We start from the raw sequence: 22269 nt of genomic DNA on the forward strand, positions 1-22269 counted from the left end.
AAAACCCAATTCCCAAAGTAATCACGACATTTATAGAATCATAGAATTCCTACGGTGCGGAAGGAGACCATTGAGGGCCTTTTTAACCACACTGTAACAAATTAGCAATGTTACCTAATCACATGTTGTAACCCATGAAATAATTGCAAGAAATATTACAGTCATACCTGTTCTTTGCTTTGTTGAAGATGATAATTTTCCTCTTGTGCAGTTTGGAATGATTCCTGATGTCTTGAATTATTATTCTGAATTCCTTTTAGTTCATTTTTAGCCTTAAAACACAAAGAGACTTTGAGGGTCTTTCTAATCACACTGTAAACAAATTAGCAGTGTTACTTCATCACCCTTACCTCTTCAACTTGGATTTTAAGACTCTGTGCTTCATCTTGCAGGGCAGCTAAATTTGCTTGGATTTCTGTGAACTGCAAAGAGTAAATTGCAATTAAATCTGCACAGGACCTATGCTTCTTATTCTTCACACATTTGACAACATCTTTTATACAGATATAAGCTAAACATAATTATTAGTAGTGACTTCAAATGAAAGTGGAAATGTACTTTTATTACACACCAGATTGCTGTTTTGCGATCGTGTTTGTTTCTCTTCCTCCAGATCCTGCGCGAACTGATCAATGGTTTGTCGAAGATTGCTATTTGATTTATCCAATTTGGCATATGTGTCCTAAAGAAAGTTTTATAAATGAAATTTGTTTTAAATGGCATCTAACTAGTACAAAAAAAACCCTAACACAATTGGAAAAAAAAACTTTGGCTTCAAAACATTTAGACCTGATTCTGTCACCATCCGAAAACATGAATAAAGACCTTTCAACTGGAATTATAAACATGTCAAAAAATTCTAATCAGGTCAGCATCTACCAGTCCTCTTGTTGCAGCAATCAGATCTCAATCTTCCTCTTTGTTTAACAAAAACATCCAGCACACAAAGCTGAGCCTCTTCTATACTGTACCAACAAGAGGAGAATCATTTTTAAATTAGGAAACAATGATGATTTCAAAATTTCCATATTAAAAATCTATCAAACAAGATGTTGATATTCCTAATCAAATATTTTATATCCCAAACTAATCACTGCCAACTCACTTGACACCTTTTTCCTTGACAATTGATGGTATGGGTTGAAATATATAATTATAAGGAGAGAAAATCCATTGGCAGCAAATGGCAGAATAACGAAATGAGAAATGCAAAGAAAAAAACTCAACTTAAAAAACAATGCCAGGAGGGTGTGAAAATCTTAAATATGTAAAATAATCTATTAGGTACACTTCAAATTATGAACAATTCAGAATGTATCATTTTGAGTATCATGGCGGCTGATGGGGCATAAGTAATAATGTGTAAATCAGTTATAATGTGTAAATCCTTATTTAAAAAAAAAAAATTTGCTTTTATTCAAAATTTTTCAACGATTTTTACAAACCACTACAAAAGAAAAGCATCGAAAAGAAAACATAGCAATAAAACAGAAAACAACTTAACCATTTAACAATTTAACAAAACAAGGTGGGGTATCTGCCCTTTACAAATGAAATCCATCCACCGCCCAAACCACCCCCCCACCTCCCCCTCCCCCTCCCCCTCCCTCCCCTCTCCCCCCCATCCCCTCTGGTTTGCTGCTGCTGCAGACCTCCACCTAATGTTCTGCAAGAAAGTCAAGGGACGGTTGCCACCGCCTGGAGAACCCCTGCAAGGACCCTCGCAAGGCAAACTTTATCGTCTCTAACCTGAGAAATCCCGCCATGACCTTGGACATAGCCTTTGCGAAGCCTTTCCAAAATCCTGCAAGTGCCGGCCATGCCCAGAATATTTGGACATGATTTGCTGGGCTCCCGGAGCACCTCGCACACCTGTCCTCCACCCCAAAGAACTTACTCATTCTCGCTACTGTCATATGCGCCCGGTGCACCACCTTAAACTGAATCGGGCTCAGCCTGGCGCAAGAGGAGGAGGAATTGACCCTGCCCAGGGCGTCAGCCCACAGGCCCTCACCCAGCTCCTCCTCCCATTTGCCCTTCAGCTCCTCCACCGAGGCCTCCTCCGCCTCCTGCAGCTCCTGATATATTTCCGATATCTTGCCATCCCCTACCCACACGCCCGAGACCACCCTGTCCTGTATCCTCCGGACAGGCAGCAGCGGGAATTCCCCCAACTGCTTTTTCACGAACGCCCGAGCCTGCATGTACCTAAAGGTATTCCCCGGGGGTAGCCCAAATTTCTCCTCCAGCGCCCTCAGACTAGCAAAAGTCCCATCAATGAACAAGTCCCCCATCCTTTTGATACCCGCCCTGTGCCAACTTAGGAAACCCTCGTCTATTCTACCCGGAACGAACCTGTGATTGTTCCGTATCGGGGCCCAGACTGAAGCCCTTGCCTCGCCCCTGTGCCGTCTCCACTGCCCCCAGATCCTCAGTGTCGCCGCCACCACGGGGCTCGCGGTATACCGCGTCGGCGGAAGCAGCAACGGTGCTGTTATCAGTGCCCCCAAGCTAGTATCTTTATAAAATGCCGCTTCCAACCGTTTCCACGCCGCCCCCTCTACCTCCATTACCCATTTCCAAATCATGGATATATTCGCTGCCCAGTAATAGCTGCAAAAGTTCGGCAGCGCCAACCCCCCCTCCCCCTGACTGCGCTCCAAGAACAGTCTCTTAACACGCGGGGTCCTGTTTGCCCACACAAATCCCGTAATAATCCTATTTACTCGCTTGAAAAAGGACTTGGGGATGAGAATGGGAAGGCACTGGAAGACGAACAAGAACCTGGGGAGAACCGTCATCTTTACGGACTGCACCCTGCCTGCCAGGGAAAGCGGCAGCATGTCCCACCTCTTAAAGTCCTCCTCCATCTGATCCACCAGCCGCGCTAAATTGAGCTTGTGCAGGACACCCCAGCTCTTAGCCACCTGAATGCCCAAGTAGCGAAAGCTCCTCTCCACCATCATAAGCGGTAGCTCTCCCAGTCTCTTTTTCTGGCCCCTCGCATGTATCACAAAAAGCTCGCTTTTTCCAACATTCAACTTATACCCCGAAAAGTCTCCAAAATCCCTAAGAATCTGCATGACCTCCCCCATGCCCTCCACCGGATCCGCCAATGTACAGGAGCAGGTCATCCGCGTACAGTGAAACACGATGCTCCTCCCTCCCCCGAACCAACCCCCTCCACTTTCTGGACTCCCTCAACGCCATGGCCAGCGGCTCGATCGCCAGGGCAAACAGTAGGGGGGACAGGGGGCACCCCTGCCTCGTCCCTCGATGTAATCTAAAATACACCAACCGCAGCCGGTTCATCGACACACTCGCTACCGGGGCCTGATACAACAATTTGACCCACCCTATAAATTCCTCTCCAAACCCAAATCTGCCTAACACTTCCCACAGGTACTCCCACTCCACCCGATCGAAGGCTTTCTCCGCGTCCATTGCCGCTACCACTTCTGCATCCCCCCCTTCCGAGGGCATCATGATCACATTTAGGAGCCTCCGCACATTCGTATTCAACTGCCTGCCCTTCACAAACCCCGGCTGATCCTCATTTAAAAAAAAATATTGTTATTCAAATTTTTACATATTTTCAACAAACCCCCCCCCCTTACAGAAATAAGAAAAAAAACAAAGAACACATAAATAAACCTCTTATAGCTATGTCACGTATTCCCCCAATTTACAAGCCCCCCCAGTAAACGATAATAAACACAGTAGTAAACACAAAGTACCCCCCCCTCCACCGGGTTGCTGCTGCTGCTGTCCACCTCCTAATGTTCCGCCAGAAAGTCTAGGAATGGTTGCCACCGCCTGAAGAACCCTTGCACCGATCCTCTTAAGGCAAATTTTACCCTCTCCAATTTAATGAACCCTGCCATGTCGCTGATCCAGGCTTCCACACTTGCTGGCCTCGCATCCTTCCACTATAGGGGCTGGTTAGCACACTGGGCTAAATAGCTGGCTTTTAAAGCAGACCAAGGCAGGCCAGCAGCACGGTTCAATTCCAGTACCAGCCTCCCCGAACAGGCACCGGAATGTGGCGACTAGGGGCTTTTCACAGTAACTTCATTGAAGCCTACTTGTAACAATAAGTGATTTTCATTTCATTTCTCAACGGGCAGCACGGTAGCATTGTGGATAGCACAATTGCTTCACAGCTCCAGGGTCCCAGGTTCGATTCCCCGCTGGGTCACTGTCTGTGCGGAGTCTGCACATCCTCCCTGTGTGCGCGTGGGTTTCCTCCGGGTGCTCCGGTTTCCTCCCACAGTCCAAAGATGTGCAGGTTAGGTGGATTGGCCATGATAAATTGCCCTTAAGTGTCCAAAATTGCCCTTAGTGTTGGGTGGGGTTACTGGGTTATGGGGATAGGGTGGAGGTGTTGACCTTGGGTAGGGTGCTCTTTCCAAGAGCCGGTGCAGACTCGATGGGCCGAATGGCCTCCTTCTGCCCTGTAATTTCTATGATAGAAGAATTCTCCGCCGGGCTACAAGGGACGCAAAGGCCAGAATACCGGCCTCTTTCGCCTCCTGCACTCCCGGCTCGTCCGATACCCCAAATAGTCCGAGCCCCCAACTCGGCTTAACCCGGGTGTTTACCACCTTAGACACCTTCCTCGCAACGCACCTCCAGAACCCATCCAGCGCTGGGCACGCCCAGAACATGTGGGCGTGATTTGCTGGGCTCCCCGAACACCTCACACACCTGTCCTCTACTCCAAAAAACCGACTCAGCCTTGCCCCAGTCATGTGCGCCCTCTGCAGAACCTTAAATTGCATCAGGCTAAGCCTGGCGCAAGAGGAGGAAGAATTTACCCTACCCAGGGCATCCGCCCACGTACCCTCGTCTATCTCCGCCCCAGCTCCTCCTCCCATTTACCTTTCAGCTCCTCCACCGAGGCCTCCTCCTCCTCCTGCATCTCCTGGTAGATCGCTGAAACCTTGCCTTCTCCAACCCACACCCCCGAGAGCACTCTATCCTGGATCCTACGTACTGGCAGCAGCGGGAATTCCCTCACCTGCCGTCTTACAAACGCCCTTACCTGCATGCACCTGTTGGCATTTCCAGGGATAGCCCGAATTTTTCCTCCAACGCCCCAAGGCTCGCAAACGTCCCATCTATAAACAGGTCCCACATCCTTCTAATACCTGCCCTGTGCCAGCTCAGGAACCCCCCATCCATTCTCCCCGGGGCAAACCGATGGTTCTCTCGGATCGGGGACCACACCGAAGCCGAAGCCTCCCCCCTGTGGCGTCTCCACTGCCCCCAAATTTTGACGGTCGCCGCCACCACTGGACTCGTGGTGTACCTTGTCGACGGGAGCGGCAGCGGTGCCGTCACCAGCGTTCTCAGGCGCGTGCCCACACAGGACGCCATCTCCAGCCTCTTCCACGCCGCTCCTCCCCCTCCATTACCCACCTGCGTATCATCGCCACATTGGCAATCCACACAGTAGTACCCACATAGATTAGGCAACGCTAGCCCTTCTCTGTCCCTGCTCCGTTACGGAATCACCCTTCTCACCCTCAGGGTCTTTTTCACCCATACAAACCCCATGATGCTTCTACTGACCCGCTTAAAAAAGGCCTTGGGGATCAGGATGTGGAGGCACTGGAATATAAAAAGGAACCTCGGGAGCACAGTCATCTTCACCGACTGTACCCTACCCGCCAGGGAGAGTGGCAGCACATCCCACCTTTTAAACTCCTCCTCCATCTGCTCCACCAGCCTCGTCAAGTTGAGCTTGGCCCCCCAGCACCTGGCCACCTGGATCCCTAGGTACCGAAAACTCCATTCTGCCCTCTTCAGTGGAAGGTCGTTTATCCCCCTTCCCTAGTCCCCTGGATGTAACACGAATAGCTCACTCTTCCCCATGTTGAGCTTATACCCGGAAAAGTCTCCAAACTCCCTGAGGATCCGCATCACCTCCAACATCTCCCCCCACCGGGTCCGCCACATACAGTAACAGGTTGTCGGCATACAGCGACACCCCGTGTTCCTACTCCCCCCGCACCAGCCCCCTCCAGTTCCTGGACTCCCTCAAAGCCAACGCCAAAGGCTCAATTGCCAACGCAAATAGCAGGGGGGACAGGGGGCACCTCTGCCTCGTCCCCCGGTACTGCCGAAAGTATTCCGACCTCCTCCGATTTGCGGCCACACTCGCCCCCGGGGCTTCGTACAGTAACCCAACCCAACTAACGAACCCCTCCCCGAACCCGAACCTCCTCAACACTTCCCACAGGTACCCCCACTCCACCCTATCGAAGGCCTTCTCTGCATCCCTAGCCGCCACTATCTCCGCTTCCCCCTCCACTGCAGGCATCATGATTACATTTAGGAGCCTCCGCACATTGGCGTTTAGCTGCCTTCCCTTCACGAAACCCGTCTGGTCCACTCCCGGGACACAGTCCTCAATTCTGGTAGCCAACACCTTCGCTAACAGCTTTGCATCCACGTTGAGGAGCAAGATTGGCCTATACGACCCACACTGTAAAGGGTCCTTGTCCCGCTTCAAGATCAGCGAGATCAGCGCCCTGGACATCTTAGGGGGTAGGACCCCCACTCCCTCGCCTCATTGAAAGTCCTCACTAGTAGTGGGCCCAACAGGTCCATATACTTCCTGTAAAATTCCACCGGGAACTCATCTAGCCCCGGTGTCTTCCCCACCTGCATACTCCCCAGCCCCTTAGTCAGCTCCTCCAGCCCTACCGGTGCCCCAAGCCCCGCCAACTGCCCCTCCTCTACCCTCGGGAACCTCAGCCGGTCCAGAAAACGACGCAATCCCCCCTCCTCGGTCAGGGGTTCGGACCTATACAGCCCCTCATAGAAGTCTCTAAATACCCCATTTATTCCCACCGCACTCCGCACCCTGCTCTCCCCTTTATCCCTAACTCCCCCAATCTCCCTCGCTGCCTCCCGCTTCCGAAGCTGGTGTGCCAGCATCCGGCTAGCCTTCTCCCCGTATTCATACACCGCCCCTTGCGCCTTCCTCCTACTGCAACTCCGCCTTCTTGGTAGTCAACAGGTCGAACTCGGCCTGGAGGCTTCGTCGCTCCTTGAGTAGTCCCTCCTCGGGGACCTCTGCATACCTCCTATCTACCCTTAATATCTCCCCCACCAACCTCTCCCTCTCTCTCCTTCCCCTCTTTGTGGGCCCTAGTGGAGATTAGCTCTCCCCTAATCACCGCCTCCCAGGCCACCCCTACCTGCACCTCTCCATTATCGTTAACCTCTAGGTATCTTTCAATGCACCCCCGGATCCGCCCGCTCACCTCCTCATCCGCCAGCAAACCCACCTCCAGGCGCCACAGCGGGCGCTGGTCCCTCTCCTCCCCTAGCTCGAGCTCCACCCAGTGCGGGGCATGGTCTGAGATGGCTATGGCCGAATACTCCATGTCCTTCACTGTCGGGATCAGCCCCCTGCTCAAAACGAAGAAGTGAATCCAAGAGTAGGCTTTATGGATGTGGGAAAAGAAAGAGAATTCCCTGGCCCCCGGCCTAACAAACCTCCATGGGTTCACTCCTTCCATCTGGTCCATAAACCCCCTCAACACCTTGGCCGCGGCCGGCCTCTTACCCATCCTGGACCTCGAGCGGTCCAATGCTGGATCCAGTACCGTGTTGAAGTCCCCCCCATTATCAAGCTCCCTGCCTCCAGATCCGGAATCCGGCCCAACGTACGGTGCATAAATCCGGCATCGTCCCAATTCGGGGCATACACATTCACCAAGACCACCCGCACACCCTGCAGCTTACCACTCACCATCACGTACCACTTTACCCTCAATGCCATGCATCTTTAGTTTATGCAGCAACCTTTTGTGTGGCACCTCGTCAAAAGCTTTCTGGAAATCCAGATATACCACATCCATTGGCTCCCCGTTATCTACTGCACTGGTAATGTCCTCAAAAAATTCTACCAAATTAGTCAGACACGACCTACCCTTTATGAACCCATGCTGCGTCTGCCCAATGGGACAATTTCCCTCCAGGTGCCCTGCTATTTCCTCCTTAATGATAGATTCCAGCATTTTCCCTACAACCGAAGTTAAGCTCACCGGCCTATAATTACCCACTTTCTGCTGGCCTCCTTTTTTAAACAGTGGTGTCACGTTTGCTACTTTCCAATCCTCTGGGACCACCCCAGAGTCTAGTGAATTTTGATAAATTATCACTAGTGCGTTTACAATTTCCCTAGCCATCTCTTTTAACACTCTGGGATGCATCCCATCAGGGCCAGGAGACTTGTCTACCTTTAGCCCCATTAGCTTGCCCAATACTGCCTCCTTAGTGATTACAATCATCTCAAGGTCCTCACCTATCATATCTTTATTTCAATCAGTCACTGGCATGTTATTTGTGTCTTCCACTGTGAAGACTGACCCAAAAAAACTGTTCAGCTCCTCAGCCATTTCCCTGTCTCCTATTATTAAATCTCCCTTCTCATCTTCCAAAGGACCAATATTTACCTTAACCACTCTTTTTTGTCTTATATATTTGTAGAAGCTTTTACTATCGATAGTTGCTGGAAGGCATTACTTCGACTGCTGCATTAGAATGTCTACCATGACTGGTTTAGACAGAGGAACTGGCTTTGGATTAACTGATTACTCTAATGTGTGGTGGATAATTACAAGCAATTTTTTCTCCTTTTTAAAAAAAATACTTTTTATTCAATTTTTTCTCCTTTTCTACTGGGCACTCACTCATTATGTAACTCTTTCTTGCTTCTTATACCGTACATTCATACTAAGTTCCATCTGGTACTTGTTTTCATTAATCCACATTCCTTAAATACTTTCATTGCTTTCTGGTTTGGCTGCCCAGCATTATCAGCAAATCTATAAATGTATTGTGTCAATTTTGAATGTGTCCATTTTTTTCAACATCAGTTAAGTCATTTCTAATCAGTAAAAAAACGACAAACAATATTTCCCAAAATCTTGGCAGTATTTAGTGGAAGCATCAGGAGTCTTGTCCAGTGCTGGTGAGAGCCCTGCGTTGCCTCCTTTTGGGAAGGTGCACTGTATTAAATGCTCAGCTGGGCAGCAGCAGCAGACCAAGAACCCCAGCCAGAAATCATGCCCCCACCGAGAGGTAACATCCAACTACAGCCCTGCAGCTGCCACTGAGGAGAGTGATGGTAACTGCTGGCAATGCACCCATGGCAAGACCTAGGATCAGCCAGGGTCCCAAGTCATAGGTGAGTGATGGTGGGATGGGGGTTACCGGGGGTCAGCAGCAAGTGGAGCGGGTGGCTCGCCTATCCAGCCCTCACAAAGGAAAGTATTTGACAATCACGTTGCTTCAAATGTTGCAAATCGCAGATGAGTGAATTATCACATGTGCATAAATGTTTGGAAGATGGACTGCTCAAATCTGTAACTGCATTTCTTGAGCACTGATAAAGATGTGCTTGAGCCTCCACAAACTTAAGATTGCTTTAAAGAATATAAGAACACAAGAAATTAGAATGGAAGTGGGCCTCACGGCCCCTCAAGACTGCCTGATCATTCAACAGGATCATGCCTAATCTTCAACCTCAACTCCATGTTCCCACCTGCCTTGATTCACTTAAATATCCAAAAAGATTATCTATTGCTATTAGCCTTGAAAATACAGAATGATTGGACATCAACATCTCCCTGGGGTAAAGAATGCCAAAGATTCTGAATGAAAAACACTTCTCCTCTCCATCCCAATTGGACCACCTTTTATTCTGAAACTAAGCCTCCTAGTTCTAGACACCACAGCCAGGAGAAACAGTCCCTCCATATCTACCTTGTCAAGTCTCCTCAGAATATTATAGGTTTTGGGGAAGCACGGGGGCGCAGTGGGTTATGTAGCCACCTAAATTGGCCAACTCCCGATTTAAAATGGCGAACGGCAAAGGCTGAAGGGAAATTCAGCCAACACAGACAGAAACCAGCAGGTGCAGGTTTACTGTGCATTTGACTCTGCAAAGCCCAGACAGCATCGATACCAGCGACCATCAGCATAATAATGTAGCAGCCATCTACATACTAATGAGCAATCCCCGGGAACAATAGCAACATTTGGGACACACAAAACTAAGCCAGACTTCCCGGCGCCAGCAGGAGCCAACACAAAAGAGGTTAACGAACACCTCAAGACCGCCCATCGATCAGGGAACCGCTCCAGTATTGGAGAAATCGAACCAAGCGATTGGAACAAAGTCCAATCACTTGGGACCAGGTACAGGGTCCGCCCCGAAAGGTGGGAAGGCCCTGGGGACAATAAGAATTAAGCCCCAAGTTCAACTCGCTCTCTTCGTCCTGCTCGGGTCACCCAGCAACGCGAACCAACCTTAACCGGTGCAGTGACCACCAAAAGAAGTCTTAAATTCAACGCTTGCTACGAGATAGGCGCTCCTAGCTATCAATCCGTACCAACTTCAAATCCCGCAGACTCAGAACCCAAACGAAAGGCCATTTGTTCCGCTGACCTGGTGGGCCAGTCCGAAGCTAAGTATAGGCCTGTTAGTTGTAGAAGTAGTTCAGATGTAGAATTTGTGCATGAGTAGTGATTACTGTGTATAATAAATGTGCTTTGATTTGAATCTTACTAATCGGTGTACTGAGTTATTGATCATTACTTGGACTTGAACCTCGTAGCGGTATCATAAAGATACCTGGCGACTCGAGAGCAAAGGTAATAAAACAGAGCAATTGAACCAACCGGAAAGTTAGCAACATTATTTGGCAACTCTGGTGGGAGACCCTGAGCGAGATCCACAAAAAGAGCTTAGGGAAAGCTCGCAAGTTGATGGCAATCGTATCCTGCTTGGCACAGTTGCGAGGCACGGAGGAGGTCGTTAGGATGCTCCGGAAAGAGGTAGAAGGCATACATCGAATGAGTACGGTCGATGTAACCGAGGTAGAAAGAGAGAACTTAGAGTTAAGGAGGAAGTTGGCAGCAAAAGACGGAGAGGTGGAGGATGCCAAGTGGTCTCACCAGTCTTGTCTGGCGCACTTAAGCAGCTTCCAGTCCCAATATGAAAAGGCCTGTCAGGACACGCAACGTGCAGTCCTGGTATGTGAAGAAACAGAGAAGCAGGTAGAAGCATTGCAGAGGCAGTGTAGCGACCTGAAGGCAGCGTTAAGAGCACTCCATGCTGCCACCACGGAGCAAAGACAAAGCTCACTAGACCATTCAAAGTGCCGGAAGCAGACTGCAGAGCTGCAATCGCTGCTTTCAGTCCAAAAAGGATTCCAGGAAACCTTTGGAGCAAAATTAGATAATGAAGACACCCCTGATTGGGAAGAATTAAATGAAACAGCGCAGAGATATGTTCAGGGAACATGTGCGCAGGGAAAGCCACAGAAGAGGAAAGCGCCCCAACCCCCAACAGAGCACATAGTTCAGGCTCCAATTAACCCAGTAACCACCCACCGCACAGCCATATCGGACGACGCGGAATTTCTATACACCACCCCCTTAACAGTGACCCAATTACGGGACGCGTGCGAGAAAGTCACACCGTTCCTCCCCACCTCAGACCCCCACCATTTCTTTGCCAGAGTAAAGCAGCAGGCGACCATGTACGGCCTGGATGAGCGAGAGCACGTAAAGCTCACAGTTTTGAGTTCAGACCCTTCGGTCGTAGCAGCCCTTCCCGACCCACAGAATGTAGGAGGAGGCACCCTTGCAGAAATGCATACCGCGATCCTGGATGCGATCGGGTATAACCGGGGTGACCCTGTAGAGGGCCTCAACAAATGCAGGCAAAAGAAAACCGAGCACACCACAGCATTCGCTGGATGCCTGTGGATCCACTTTGCAGCAGTCTTTGGAGACTTAGACCACGCCCATTTGTCCCCAGACGACATGGGCAAATGGACCCGCACACTTATCTCCCATGCCACAGAAACCGGACAAAAAGCTTGCGCCAATTATGATCCCTCAGAGGAGGCCCATAACGAGAAGTGGGTAGTAAAAAGATTGTCCCGCGCCTGGGAGCAGTCTGTACAAAGCAAACCCGCAGTTAAAAATCCCAAGGAAAAGCAGGCAGACGCAGATATACAGGCAGTTAAAACAAACCAGAACCCCGCATGGGTGAATGAAGGAAAGAACAGCCCCCCACCCAAGTCACAGGAGTGTTACAACTGTGGACACTTGGGACACTTTGCAAGGGAATGCAATGCCCCACGAAAGCATCAGAGAGCCCAGCAGACGGGCACTCTGAGTAAGAAGAAGACAGAGCCGATTCATAGTGTTAGCGCCCGTTCAGATCAGACGGACCTGACCGGAACGGACTGACGGTGTACGGGCTCCCCCAGTTGGGTCCTTTGGGACAGGTCCAGACGACCGGTAGTTGCAGTGAAAATTCGGGGACAGCCCATTGAATTTCTATGGGACGCAGGAGGGTCCCGCACCACAATAAATTCCTCCACCCTGTTTCAAAAGGACACGTGGCCCAATACAGCCACCATCACCCTCAGCGGCTTTACAGGCCACTCACAGCAGGGACACATCACAGCCCCTGTACCCATTCAAATCGGCAACATCACCACCAAGCATCCCGTGGTTTTCGTCGATCTGCCCAACACAGCAGAACAAATTCTGGGAATCGACTTCATGAATTCCCACAATCTTTTATTTGATCCAGTCAACCAGTGTGTCTGGAAAATGGCAAAATTCGCAAAAGCCCCCGCAACGCTCAACATAGGAGAATACGCGAACAAAATTAGCGCAGTAGACGAATTTTGGTTCAACCCGACCACGCTTAACACGGACAAGCAGGTTAGGGCAGTTCTGCAAAAGAACAGGACAGCATTCGGGACCCACAAACACGAGTGTGGTCGGATGACTGGTTCCGTACAAATCACAGGACCTGATCCTAGACCCCAAAAACAGTATGGATTTCCCCAAGAGGCAGAGGGAGAAATCGCAAAAGTAATCGAAAGCTTATTAGAGCAGGGCGTACTTAGATCAGTAGCCTCCACTAATAATGCCCCGATTTGGCCAGTGAGAAAGCCCGATGGATCATGGCGACTGACCATCGATTACCGGGAACTCAATAAAATCACCCCCGCAGCAGCCCCTACAGTAGCCACAAGTCCCGAGACCATGCTCAAGCAGGGACTCAATTCCCGATTCTATACGGTTTTGGATGTCAGTAATGGATTCTGGTCCATTCCATTGGCAAAGGCGTGCCAGTACAAATTTGCCTTCACTTTTAAAAATCAGCAGTACACGTGGACATGCCTGCCACAAGGATTCCACAACTCCCCCTCCATTTTCCACCGACAGCTGGCAAATGGTTTAGCCAAATAGTCTCGCCACGAATGTCTGGTACAGTATGTAGATGACCTACTACTGCAGACAGACACCAAGGAAGACCACATCGAGCTTCTGTCCGAACTCCTGGAACTCTTACACTCAATTGGTTGTAAAGTTAACCCCAAAAAGGCCCAGATTTTGGAAGCTAAGGTGATATATTTGGGAACAATTATCGCGCACGGTAAACGCGAGATCGAGCATAAAAGGATTGACTTGATTGCTAAATTGCCCCTTCCCCAGAACGTTTCAGCCCTCCGGTCGTTTTTAGGACTGGTTGGCTACTGCCGAAACCACATTGACAGTTTCGCCAGCAAGGCAGCACCCCTCTCAGACCTCCTAAAGAAAGGAGCCCCCTGGGAATGGCTTCCGCAGCATACGGATGCTGTGGACTCTTTAAAACAGGCACTCATAGCAGCCCCCGCACTACAAGTTCCAGACCCGCTTTCCCCTTACGCTATGGAGGTAGCAACCACAGACCGTAACCCTTTCGGCCGCGCTCCTTCAGGAACGGCAGGAACAGTTAAGGCCCGTAGCTTACGCCTCCAGAGTTTTAGATGCTGTGGAGCAGGGATTTTCAGCCTGTGAGAGGCACCTGCTCGCAGTATTTTGGCAGTTCAGTAATCTTCGTACATTACCGGACTGAACCCCATCACAATCCTCACAGAACACACCCCCACCCAACTTTTACTGGACGGACGACTCAAGGACGGTACAGTCAGTCAGATCAGAGCAGCTAGATGGACCCTTCTTTTGCAGGGATGGGACATCACTGTTAAAAGGACAAAGACCGACACTTTTTTAGCCGACAACCAACAGTACCCCGGAACACCCCATGAATGTGAAATTATCTCTCCACACCACAACACAGGCCCCTTTATTGCTAAAAACCCCCCCAGATAGATAGGTAGTTCAAACCAGAGCCCCAAGCACCCAGACAAGTGCGAACCCATAAAGATATATGTGGATGGATCTTCCACAGTATTAGAAGGGAAACGCATAACAGGTTGCGGCATTTATGTCGAGGACACGCAGGGGCGCGCCCTCGAAGAAATAGCAATAATAGCACTTAGGCGCGCAGGCAGCAGCGCTTGCGGCCATCGCATACATAGTGGAACACCCAGATTCCTTCCCCAGCCCAGCAGACATATAATCGGACAGCCTCTATGCCCTGCTGCTTCACGGCGCCGAGATCCCAGGTTCGATCCCGGCTCTGGGTCACTGTCGTGTGGAGTTTGCACATTCTCCCCGTGTCTGCGTGGGTTTCGCCCCCACAACCCAAAGATATGCAGGCTAGGTGGATTGGCCATGCTAAATTGCCCCTTAATTGGAAAAATTGAATTGGGTACTCTTAAAAATAAAAATAAATTAAAAAAAAAAGAATATATGTTTTGATATAACCTCTAATTCTTCTGAACTCCAGGGTGTATTGGCTCATTCTACTTGATCTCTCTTCCCACGCAGATAAAGGGTGGAATTTTAATGGAAGTGACCCACTCACAGCAGGGATCCAGCAGTTGGTCGGGAATCCAATTGTTGGCAGCACGGTGGCGCAGTGGGTTAGCCCTGCAGCCTCACGGCGCCGAGGTCCCAGGTTCGATCCCGGCTCTGGGTCACTGTCCGTGTGGAGTTTGCACATTCTCCCCGTGTTTGCGTGGGTTTTGCCCCCACAACCCAAAAGATGTGCAGGCTAGTCGGGTCGGCCACGCTAAATTTCCCCTTAATTGGAAAAAATGAATTGGGTACTCTTAAATTTAAATTAAAAAGAAATGTGGTCCATCGAGCTTGGATTCAGTGCTGCAAGAGCTTCAATTACATTACCTTGTGAGGGTAGGAAAGGGGAGTGGCATAATACCTTCAGGTGTCAGCCCTCAAACGTTGACTTCTCCAGCATACTCCTGTACCACGTTCCCTAGGCCAAAACCCCTACAACCCCACTCCTATCTCTCCAGGCACCTCCTCACAGCTCCACTTGAACAGCCAACACTCACACTCAGCTTCAACTTAGTTTTATCCCACACCCATCCCTCAGTCATCCTCTAAAAATGCTGTAATTACATCCTCTCTGCAAAATCCATTTTGCACATTCATAACCAATGCTTCCTCTACTTTCCCTTTATTGTGCGTGGTCCAATTGTCGGACTGGGCTGTTGCTTTGAGATTGCTGACTTATGAGGATAGATTGGACAGTTTGGACTCTTTTCCACTGGAGTTTAGAAGTGAGGGGGTGGGGGGGGTGACTTGATTGAGGATCCTGACTGGTCTTTACAAGGTTGATGTGGAAAGAATGTTTCCTCTTGTGGATGAGTCCTTATTAGGGGCCACCCTTCTGGGTCACAGATGAAGAGGACTTTTTCTCTCAGAATGTAATGTGGCCTGATTCTCCCCCAAAATATCTAAGTTAATTTGTGGCGGATTTTTCAGGGAGTTTCCTGCCAGCTCTGCCAGCGAGTTTCCCACCGCTGTTCAATGGCACTTAGTCACTTTTTCGGTCCCTGGGGAGTTTCTCAGCGGTTTAGCCCAAACAAAATTTTTTTTTTAGCACTGCGGAGCTGAACTCAGCGATCAGGCCTCTATTTTGAAAGGGTGCCCCGATCTCTAAGTGAGCTTGAGGCTCTCCCACCCACCCCAACCCATGGGCAATGTCACCCCCCACACACATGGACACCACCTCACATCCCCCAAGTGAGGACACCCTGCTATGGGGTCCTGGGGGTCCCCCTCTTCAGCCTCCCCTCCCTCCAAGCCCCCTTACACCACCCAACCTCCCGGAGGCCCCTACTTACCTGCCCTGCACTCTTTCCACCCCCCCCCTTCAACCCCTCCCCCCAACCTACTTTCATGGGCTTGGCCCCCCCCCTCGCCCCTTGGCAGTGCCACCTTGGCACCTGGGCACCCATGCACTGCCACCCAGCCCCCAGGCAATGCTCCTACTGGCTTGGCAGTACCAGGGTGACAGTGCCAAGGTGCCCACATTCTAGGAGGAGGGCCAAGGGGCCATCCTGCACTTACCCTGACCACCCTGGGGTCTTTGCTGGCCCAGGAGAAGCCCGGTGTGCCATTCCGCCTGGTCCTGGAGAGTTCCAGGATTTTGACTCCGCAACGGTGAAGGAACAGTGATATATTACCAAGTCAGGAGAGTGAGTGACTTAAAGGGGTCACAACACTGGAAGAACCTCCAGATAGTGGGGTTCCCAGGTATCTGCTGCCTTTGTCCTTCTAGATGGTAGCAGTCGTGGGGTTTAGAAGGTGCTGCCTAAGGAGCCTTGGTGAATTCCTGCAGTGCATCTTATAGATGGTATACACTGACTCTATTGCCAACCTGAAAATGATTTATTTATCCCGACTGCTCTCTATCCTTTAACCAAATCTCTTTTACAAGTCTATAAAAAAGGAGAATAGCTAAAGTAAATGTTGGTCCCTCAGAGGCAGACACAGGTGAAATTATCAGGGGGCATGAGGAAATGGCAGAGACATTGAACATTGACTTTATGCTTGTCATAATGGCAGCACAGTAGCACAAGTGGATAGCACTGTGGCTTCACAGCGCCAGGGTCCCAGTTCGATTCCCCGCTGGGTCACTGTCTGTGCGGAGTCTGCACGTTCTCCCAGTGTCTGCGTGGGTTTCCTCCGGGTGCTCCGGTTTCCTCCCACAGTCCAAAGACATGCAGGTTAGGTGGATTGGCCATGATAAATTTCCGTTAATGACCACAAAAGGTTAGGAGGGGTTATTGGGTTGCCAGGATCAGGTGGAAGTGAGGACTTAAGTGGGTCGGTGCAGACACGATGGGCTGAATGGCCTCCGTCTGCACTGTATGTTCTATGTTCTATGTTTTACAATAGTTACACATTAAATACCAGAAAGAAAGAAAGAAAGGGTAGCCAAGGGAATAATAATAGTGAGGAACTTAAAGTAGTTAATGTCAGCAGAGAAAAGGTATTGGAGAAACCCAAAAGCTTATAAATCCCAGGGTCTAAAACAGGCAACTGCAGGGATAATGGGTGCATTGGTTACGATTTTGAAAACTTCCCTAAATTCTAGAATTTTCCTAGCGGATTGAAAGTTAGCGAATGTAACTTTGCTATTCAAATAAATGAGGAAAAACAAAACAGAACTACCAGGCAGTTAGCCTGACATCAGTTGTCAGGAAAAAACGGAAATCTATTATGAAGGAACTCTCAGATTTTCCTGGTGAACCCGCAAGCGGGGGGGACAGCACTGGTGGGACTGCCATTTAAATTGGCCCAGCACAAATTCCGCTACCTGGGGATTCAAATCGCTTATGACTGGACGGGGATCCACAAATGGACCTGACCAGTCTGACAGAGGAAGTCAAAAAGGACCTGCAGAGGTGGAACACTCCCTGGAAGGGAGAGTACAGACGATCAAAATGAACGTACTGCCCAGATACCTCTTCCTACTAAGATCCATCCCAATCTATATCCCCAAGGCCTTTTTCAACACACTGGACAAATTAATCATGGCGTTTGTATGGGGGAAAGAATGCTCGGATCACAAAGAAGGTCCTACAGGAAACAAAATCCAAGGGAGGGCTAGCCCTCCCAAACCTACAATTCTACCACTGGGCAGCGACGGCAGAAAGAGTGAGGGGATGGCTAAAGGAGCCAGAGGCCGAGTGGGTGCGTGCGGAGGAGGCCTCCTGCAAGGGGGCCACTCTCCGGGCCTTGCAACGGTGGCACTCCCATCCCCGCCCAAGAAACACTCCAACAGCACAGTGGTGATACCAACTACGGCAGCAATTCGGACTGACCGAAATGTCCGACAAAGCCCCCATCTGCAATAACCACAGATTCACACCAGCACTCACGGACGCCGCCTTCAAAAGGTGGAGATAGGACGGGGGGGGACACTGACAGTCAGGGACGTTTACACTGACGGTAGGGTCACAGCACTGGAAGAACTGATGCAGAGATTCCAACTAGCTAAAGGCAACAATCTCAAATACCTGCAGCTTAAAAACTTCCTACGGAAGGAGACAAGAACATACCCGCGACCACCACGACAGATACTATTATAAGAGCTACTGGACGCAGACATCCTAGGCAGAGGGAACTGTAATGACATGTACGAACAACTGCTAGAGAGGGCTGACACCGAACTGGGCACAACAAAGAGGAAATGGGATGAAGACTTGGGGTACGAAATAGGGAGGGGATTCTGGAGCGAAGCACTACACAGGGTCAACTCTACCTCCACATGCGCGAGGCTCAACTTAACGCAGGTACATAGAGCCCACTTGACTAGAACCCGAATGAGCAGGTTCTTCCCAGAGGTGGAGGATAGATGTGAACGGTGCCAAGGAGGCCCGGCCAACCACGCCCACATGTTTTGGTCTTGCCCCAGACTTGTTGGGTACTGGACAGCCTTCTTCAAGGCAATGTCCAAAGTGGTGGGATGTGGGTGGAGCCATGCCCAAAAGTGGCGGGCATCGGGGTATCAGACCAGCCAGATCTCTTCATGGGAAGGAGGGCGGACTCCCTTGCCTTTGCCTCCCTGATTGCCCAATGTAGAATCCTGCTTGGTTGGCGATCAGCAGCACCACTTAAAGCTGCAGACTGGCTGTCCGACCTATCAGAATTTCTCCAAATGGAGAAAATCAAATTCACCATTCGTGGGTCGGAAGAGGGCTTCCACGAAACATGGGAGCCATTCACCCGACTGTTCCGAGACCTGTTTGTGGCCAACACATAAATAACTAAATAGCCAGTAGCCAGGGGGAAATCGCCAGGACAAGAGGGAAAGAGGAAAGCGAGGGAGGACCGAGTGGGAGGGGAGCCTTTGTGACTGTACAATAAATGAAAACGAACGGCAATGTATATAATTTTGAAAATGCTAATAAAAAGATTTTTTTTAAATGAAGGAACTCTCAACAATGCAGTTATGTCATGCCCAGTGTAGGCATGAAGGTATTAAAATTTTAAAGTGATTTTCTTCACTGATAATTTTAAACATTAAAAACTGTTTAAGATGGCTGTAGTATATCATGTGACTTGGCAGGATTCAGCTCCATACAGAGTGTCTTGAAACTCAAGCAAATAAGCAATCAAAATGGGACAATCATAGCTCCTTGTGAAATTCACACATCCCTTTGTTAAGGATGCACCATCAACAGAAAACACTAAAGCAAAACAGCTCACTCATCTTTTCTGTTTCCCCATGGACAATAGTGATATCAAAGCTCAATGGGTGTTAGATGAATATGAAATGGTTTTCATTAACCTTTCATTGTATTAAGGTAGCCCCTCATCCCAAACACAAAAGGCTGGCTGGTCTCCACAACACAGGAGGTTTAGCAGCCTAACACACCAGCTTGTTTGGAAAAGGACAGTGGGCTTGTTTGGCAGCCATGTTAGTTACCTCCTTTAAAAATATAATAGAAGAAGCTTGTGAACCAGGTACCATCAGAAGCACCATCTGAAAACCATCGAACCAGCCATGAGACAACTATGCAGCCAAGGTAATAGACTTCTGGATCATGTAAGTGAGAGAAGGACTTTCACCTAACCTGTTCCAACTTGGCAAGTTCACCTGGCAATTCAACTACAGGAAACCTCACTGCTCACAGAGAATCTTCTGCTTTTACAAGACCTCCTCTCCAGCTAAAGCATCAGTTCATCTAAGAAATGTTATGAGCCTTGACCAAAGCTCCAGGTTTTTGTAAGATTCAGCTGGGAACCAATAATGTTTTGTTCAAAGTAAACAAAGTTTGAAATTTAAGAATTGAATAAAGCCACAAGGTTGGTTTTGAACAAATAAAAATAAACTTTTTGATACAAGGGCAAAAAGATAAAACAATTTGCAATATTTATCTTATATTCAACCTTATGACGTACATTTGAATTAACAAGAAAATATACTACATCCACTGGTTCATCCTGATCAACCCTGCTGGTTACATCCCTGAGCTCAAGCCCTGCTCCCAATCAAAAGTCTGTCCTCCCAATCAAACTTCTAAACCTCCAATCATGTATGTCACAGACAACACAAGCAGCTTTAAAAACCATTAAGTATGCTGTTGCACTGCCAGAAAAACTGTCCCACCTTTTCCAAACTACTAGAGATCTGCGAATCTTATAAATATGTTGGCCCCATTCTTCTTATCGACATCAAAACTGTGGCTCATGCTACTGTTTTAATTTTAAATTACATTTTTACCTTTTCCACAGGCTGCAGTGGGAACTTGCTCTCCCGGCTGCAGCATGGATTAATTGGCAAAGTGTAATCCTGCAATGCCATGTCTCCTTTCATGTCAGAAACTGAAGATATGGCCCTTGAGGATTACCTTCAGTTCAGTGGCTTCAGTGTTTTTAAGCTGACTCACATCTATTTTTTTTAAATTTAGAGTACCCAATTCATTTTTTTGAATTAAGGGGCAATTTAGCGTGACCAATCCACCTACCCTGCACATCTTTGGGTTGTGGGGGCGAAACCTACGCAAACACGGGGAGAATGTGCAAACTCCTCACGGACAGTGACCCTGAACCGGGATTGAATTTGGGACCTCAGCGCTGTGAGGCAGCAATGCTAACCACTGCACCACCGTGCTGCCATCTATTTTCAATTCAAGGTTCCCCATTCATCAACAATGGCTCTGCTACCCTCACGCCCCATTCCACCCCACCCCCCCACATCGATACCCACAACTTTGCTCACCCGAAGCCTCCATTATTGTTCATGGGGTCCTGCATCAGTACATTTTGGGGTTACAGCTGTAAAGAGTCAATTTCAAACTATCATCTCTCATACTCAATCTTTGCTCTATGTTCTATGTTCTGGCTATCTTTATCAAACTTTTTCCTGAAACCCTCTTTCACAGTATTCTTACCTGAAGATGTAAAGTGCTTGTTTCAGTTGATTCTTTTAAGTCAGCAGCATTCTTTACAGAAGCTTCAAATTCTTTGTACTGAAAAAGACATTTGTGCTAAATTATGGCAAATAAATAATTTAGGTAGATAGGAAAATAAATTAAGATCTATGTATAAATTCCGAGAGCTCAAGTCAATTCTGGATACTAAATTATAGTAAACTAATTGAATTAAAAATGCTTCAGAACTCCAATTAGATGAAACATTAAAAGAAACGGCATTCCAAAGTGGAAATTATTTACTGACTCGCATTTCGTCATAATAAAGGTGACAATTGGGGCGGCACGGTGGTGTAGTGGTTAGCACTGCTGCTTCACTGCGCCGAGGACCCGGACTCGATCCTGGCCCCGCGTCACTGTCCGTGTGGAGTTTGCACATTCTCCCTGTGTCTGCGTGGGTCTCACCCCACAACCAAAAAGATGTACAGGGTAGGTGGATTGGCCACGCTAAATTGCCCCTTCATTGGGGGGGAAAAAAAAGAATTGGGTACTCTAAATTTAAGAATCAAAAATAAAGGTGACAATTCAGCAACTGGTAAGAAATAGCAGAAATTGCTGCACGTACCCTTTGTGTACAATCACTAAGTCGATCGAGAACTTTGCACTTCTCATCAAGCAGCTGAGAAACTGTTCCTGCTAATTGTTTCTCTCTCCCTAAAAACAAATTCAAAATATAGATCTTAAAGGTGAACTTATGAAATTAAAGCTCTAAATAACTTGAATCAGAATGTTACACCTACAAATTTTAAGTGACTTACCCAAGTACCTTCTGCTTTTGACCTAAAAAGTAAACAATATATCATTAGCTAAGGTGTAGCCCATAGAAAGCCTCACATGAAGCATCACCATCTCCAAGGACTTTCGATGCATTGACTTTGTATCCAACTCTCCCGCTAATGTGAAATAAGTAGCTGCAAGAAACACACTTACTGCTTGGCAGATCCTGTGTATAAACAGCAATGCAGTAACAGCCCCCACCACAGCTGGGATCAGGAACAATTCAGTGTAAACACCATGCAGGTTCAAAGCAGCTCCAGGATCTTCAGACAATGTATCCATCACCTTCTGGTAGAACTGAGGG

The 22269-nt window shown here is 48.6% G+C and overlaps 1 protein-coding gene across 3 annotated transcripts in view; it reads right to left on the minus strand.

Annotated features, from left to right (window-relative positions):
* Window positions 1-22269, minus strand: part of mia2 (MIA SH3 domain ER export factor 2) — a 145699-nt gene that overhangs the window by 47745 nt on the left and 75685 nt on the right. For all 3 annotated transcript variants that reach the window (XM_072489035.1, XM_072489045.1, XM_072489039.1), the window contains 7 exons: window positions 22119-22262; window positions 21947-21968; window positions 21754-21842; window positions 21150-21227; window positions 572-682; window positions 351-422; window positions 168-272 (listed from right to left, as the gene is read on the minus strand). In XM_072489035.1, the coding sequence (XP_072345136.1) occupies window positions 168-272; window positions 351-422; window positions 572-682; window positions 21150-21227; window positions 21754-21842; window positions 21947-21968; window positions 22119-22262 (621 nt within the window). The remainder of the gene's footprint in view (window positions 1-167; window positions 273-350; window positions 423-571; window positions 683-21149; window positions 21228-21753; window positions 21843-21946; window positions 21969-22118; window positions 22263-22269) is intronic.

The sequence above is a fragment of the Scyliorhinus torazame genome, chromosome 2, assembly GCF_047496885.1.
Source record: "Scyliorhinus torazame isolate Kashiwa2021f chromosome 2, sScyTor2.1, whole genome shotgun sequence".
Lineage (NCBI taxonomy): Eukaryota > Metazoa > Chordata > Chondrichthyes > Carcharhiniformes > Scyliorhinidae > Scyliorhinus > Scyliorhinus torazame.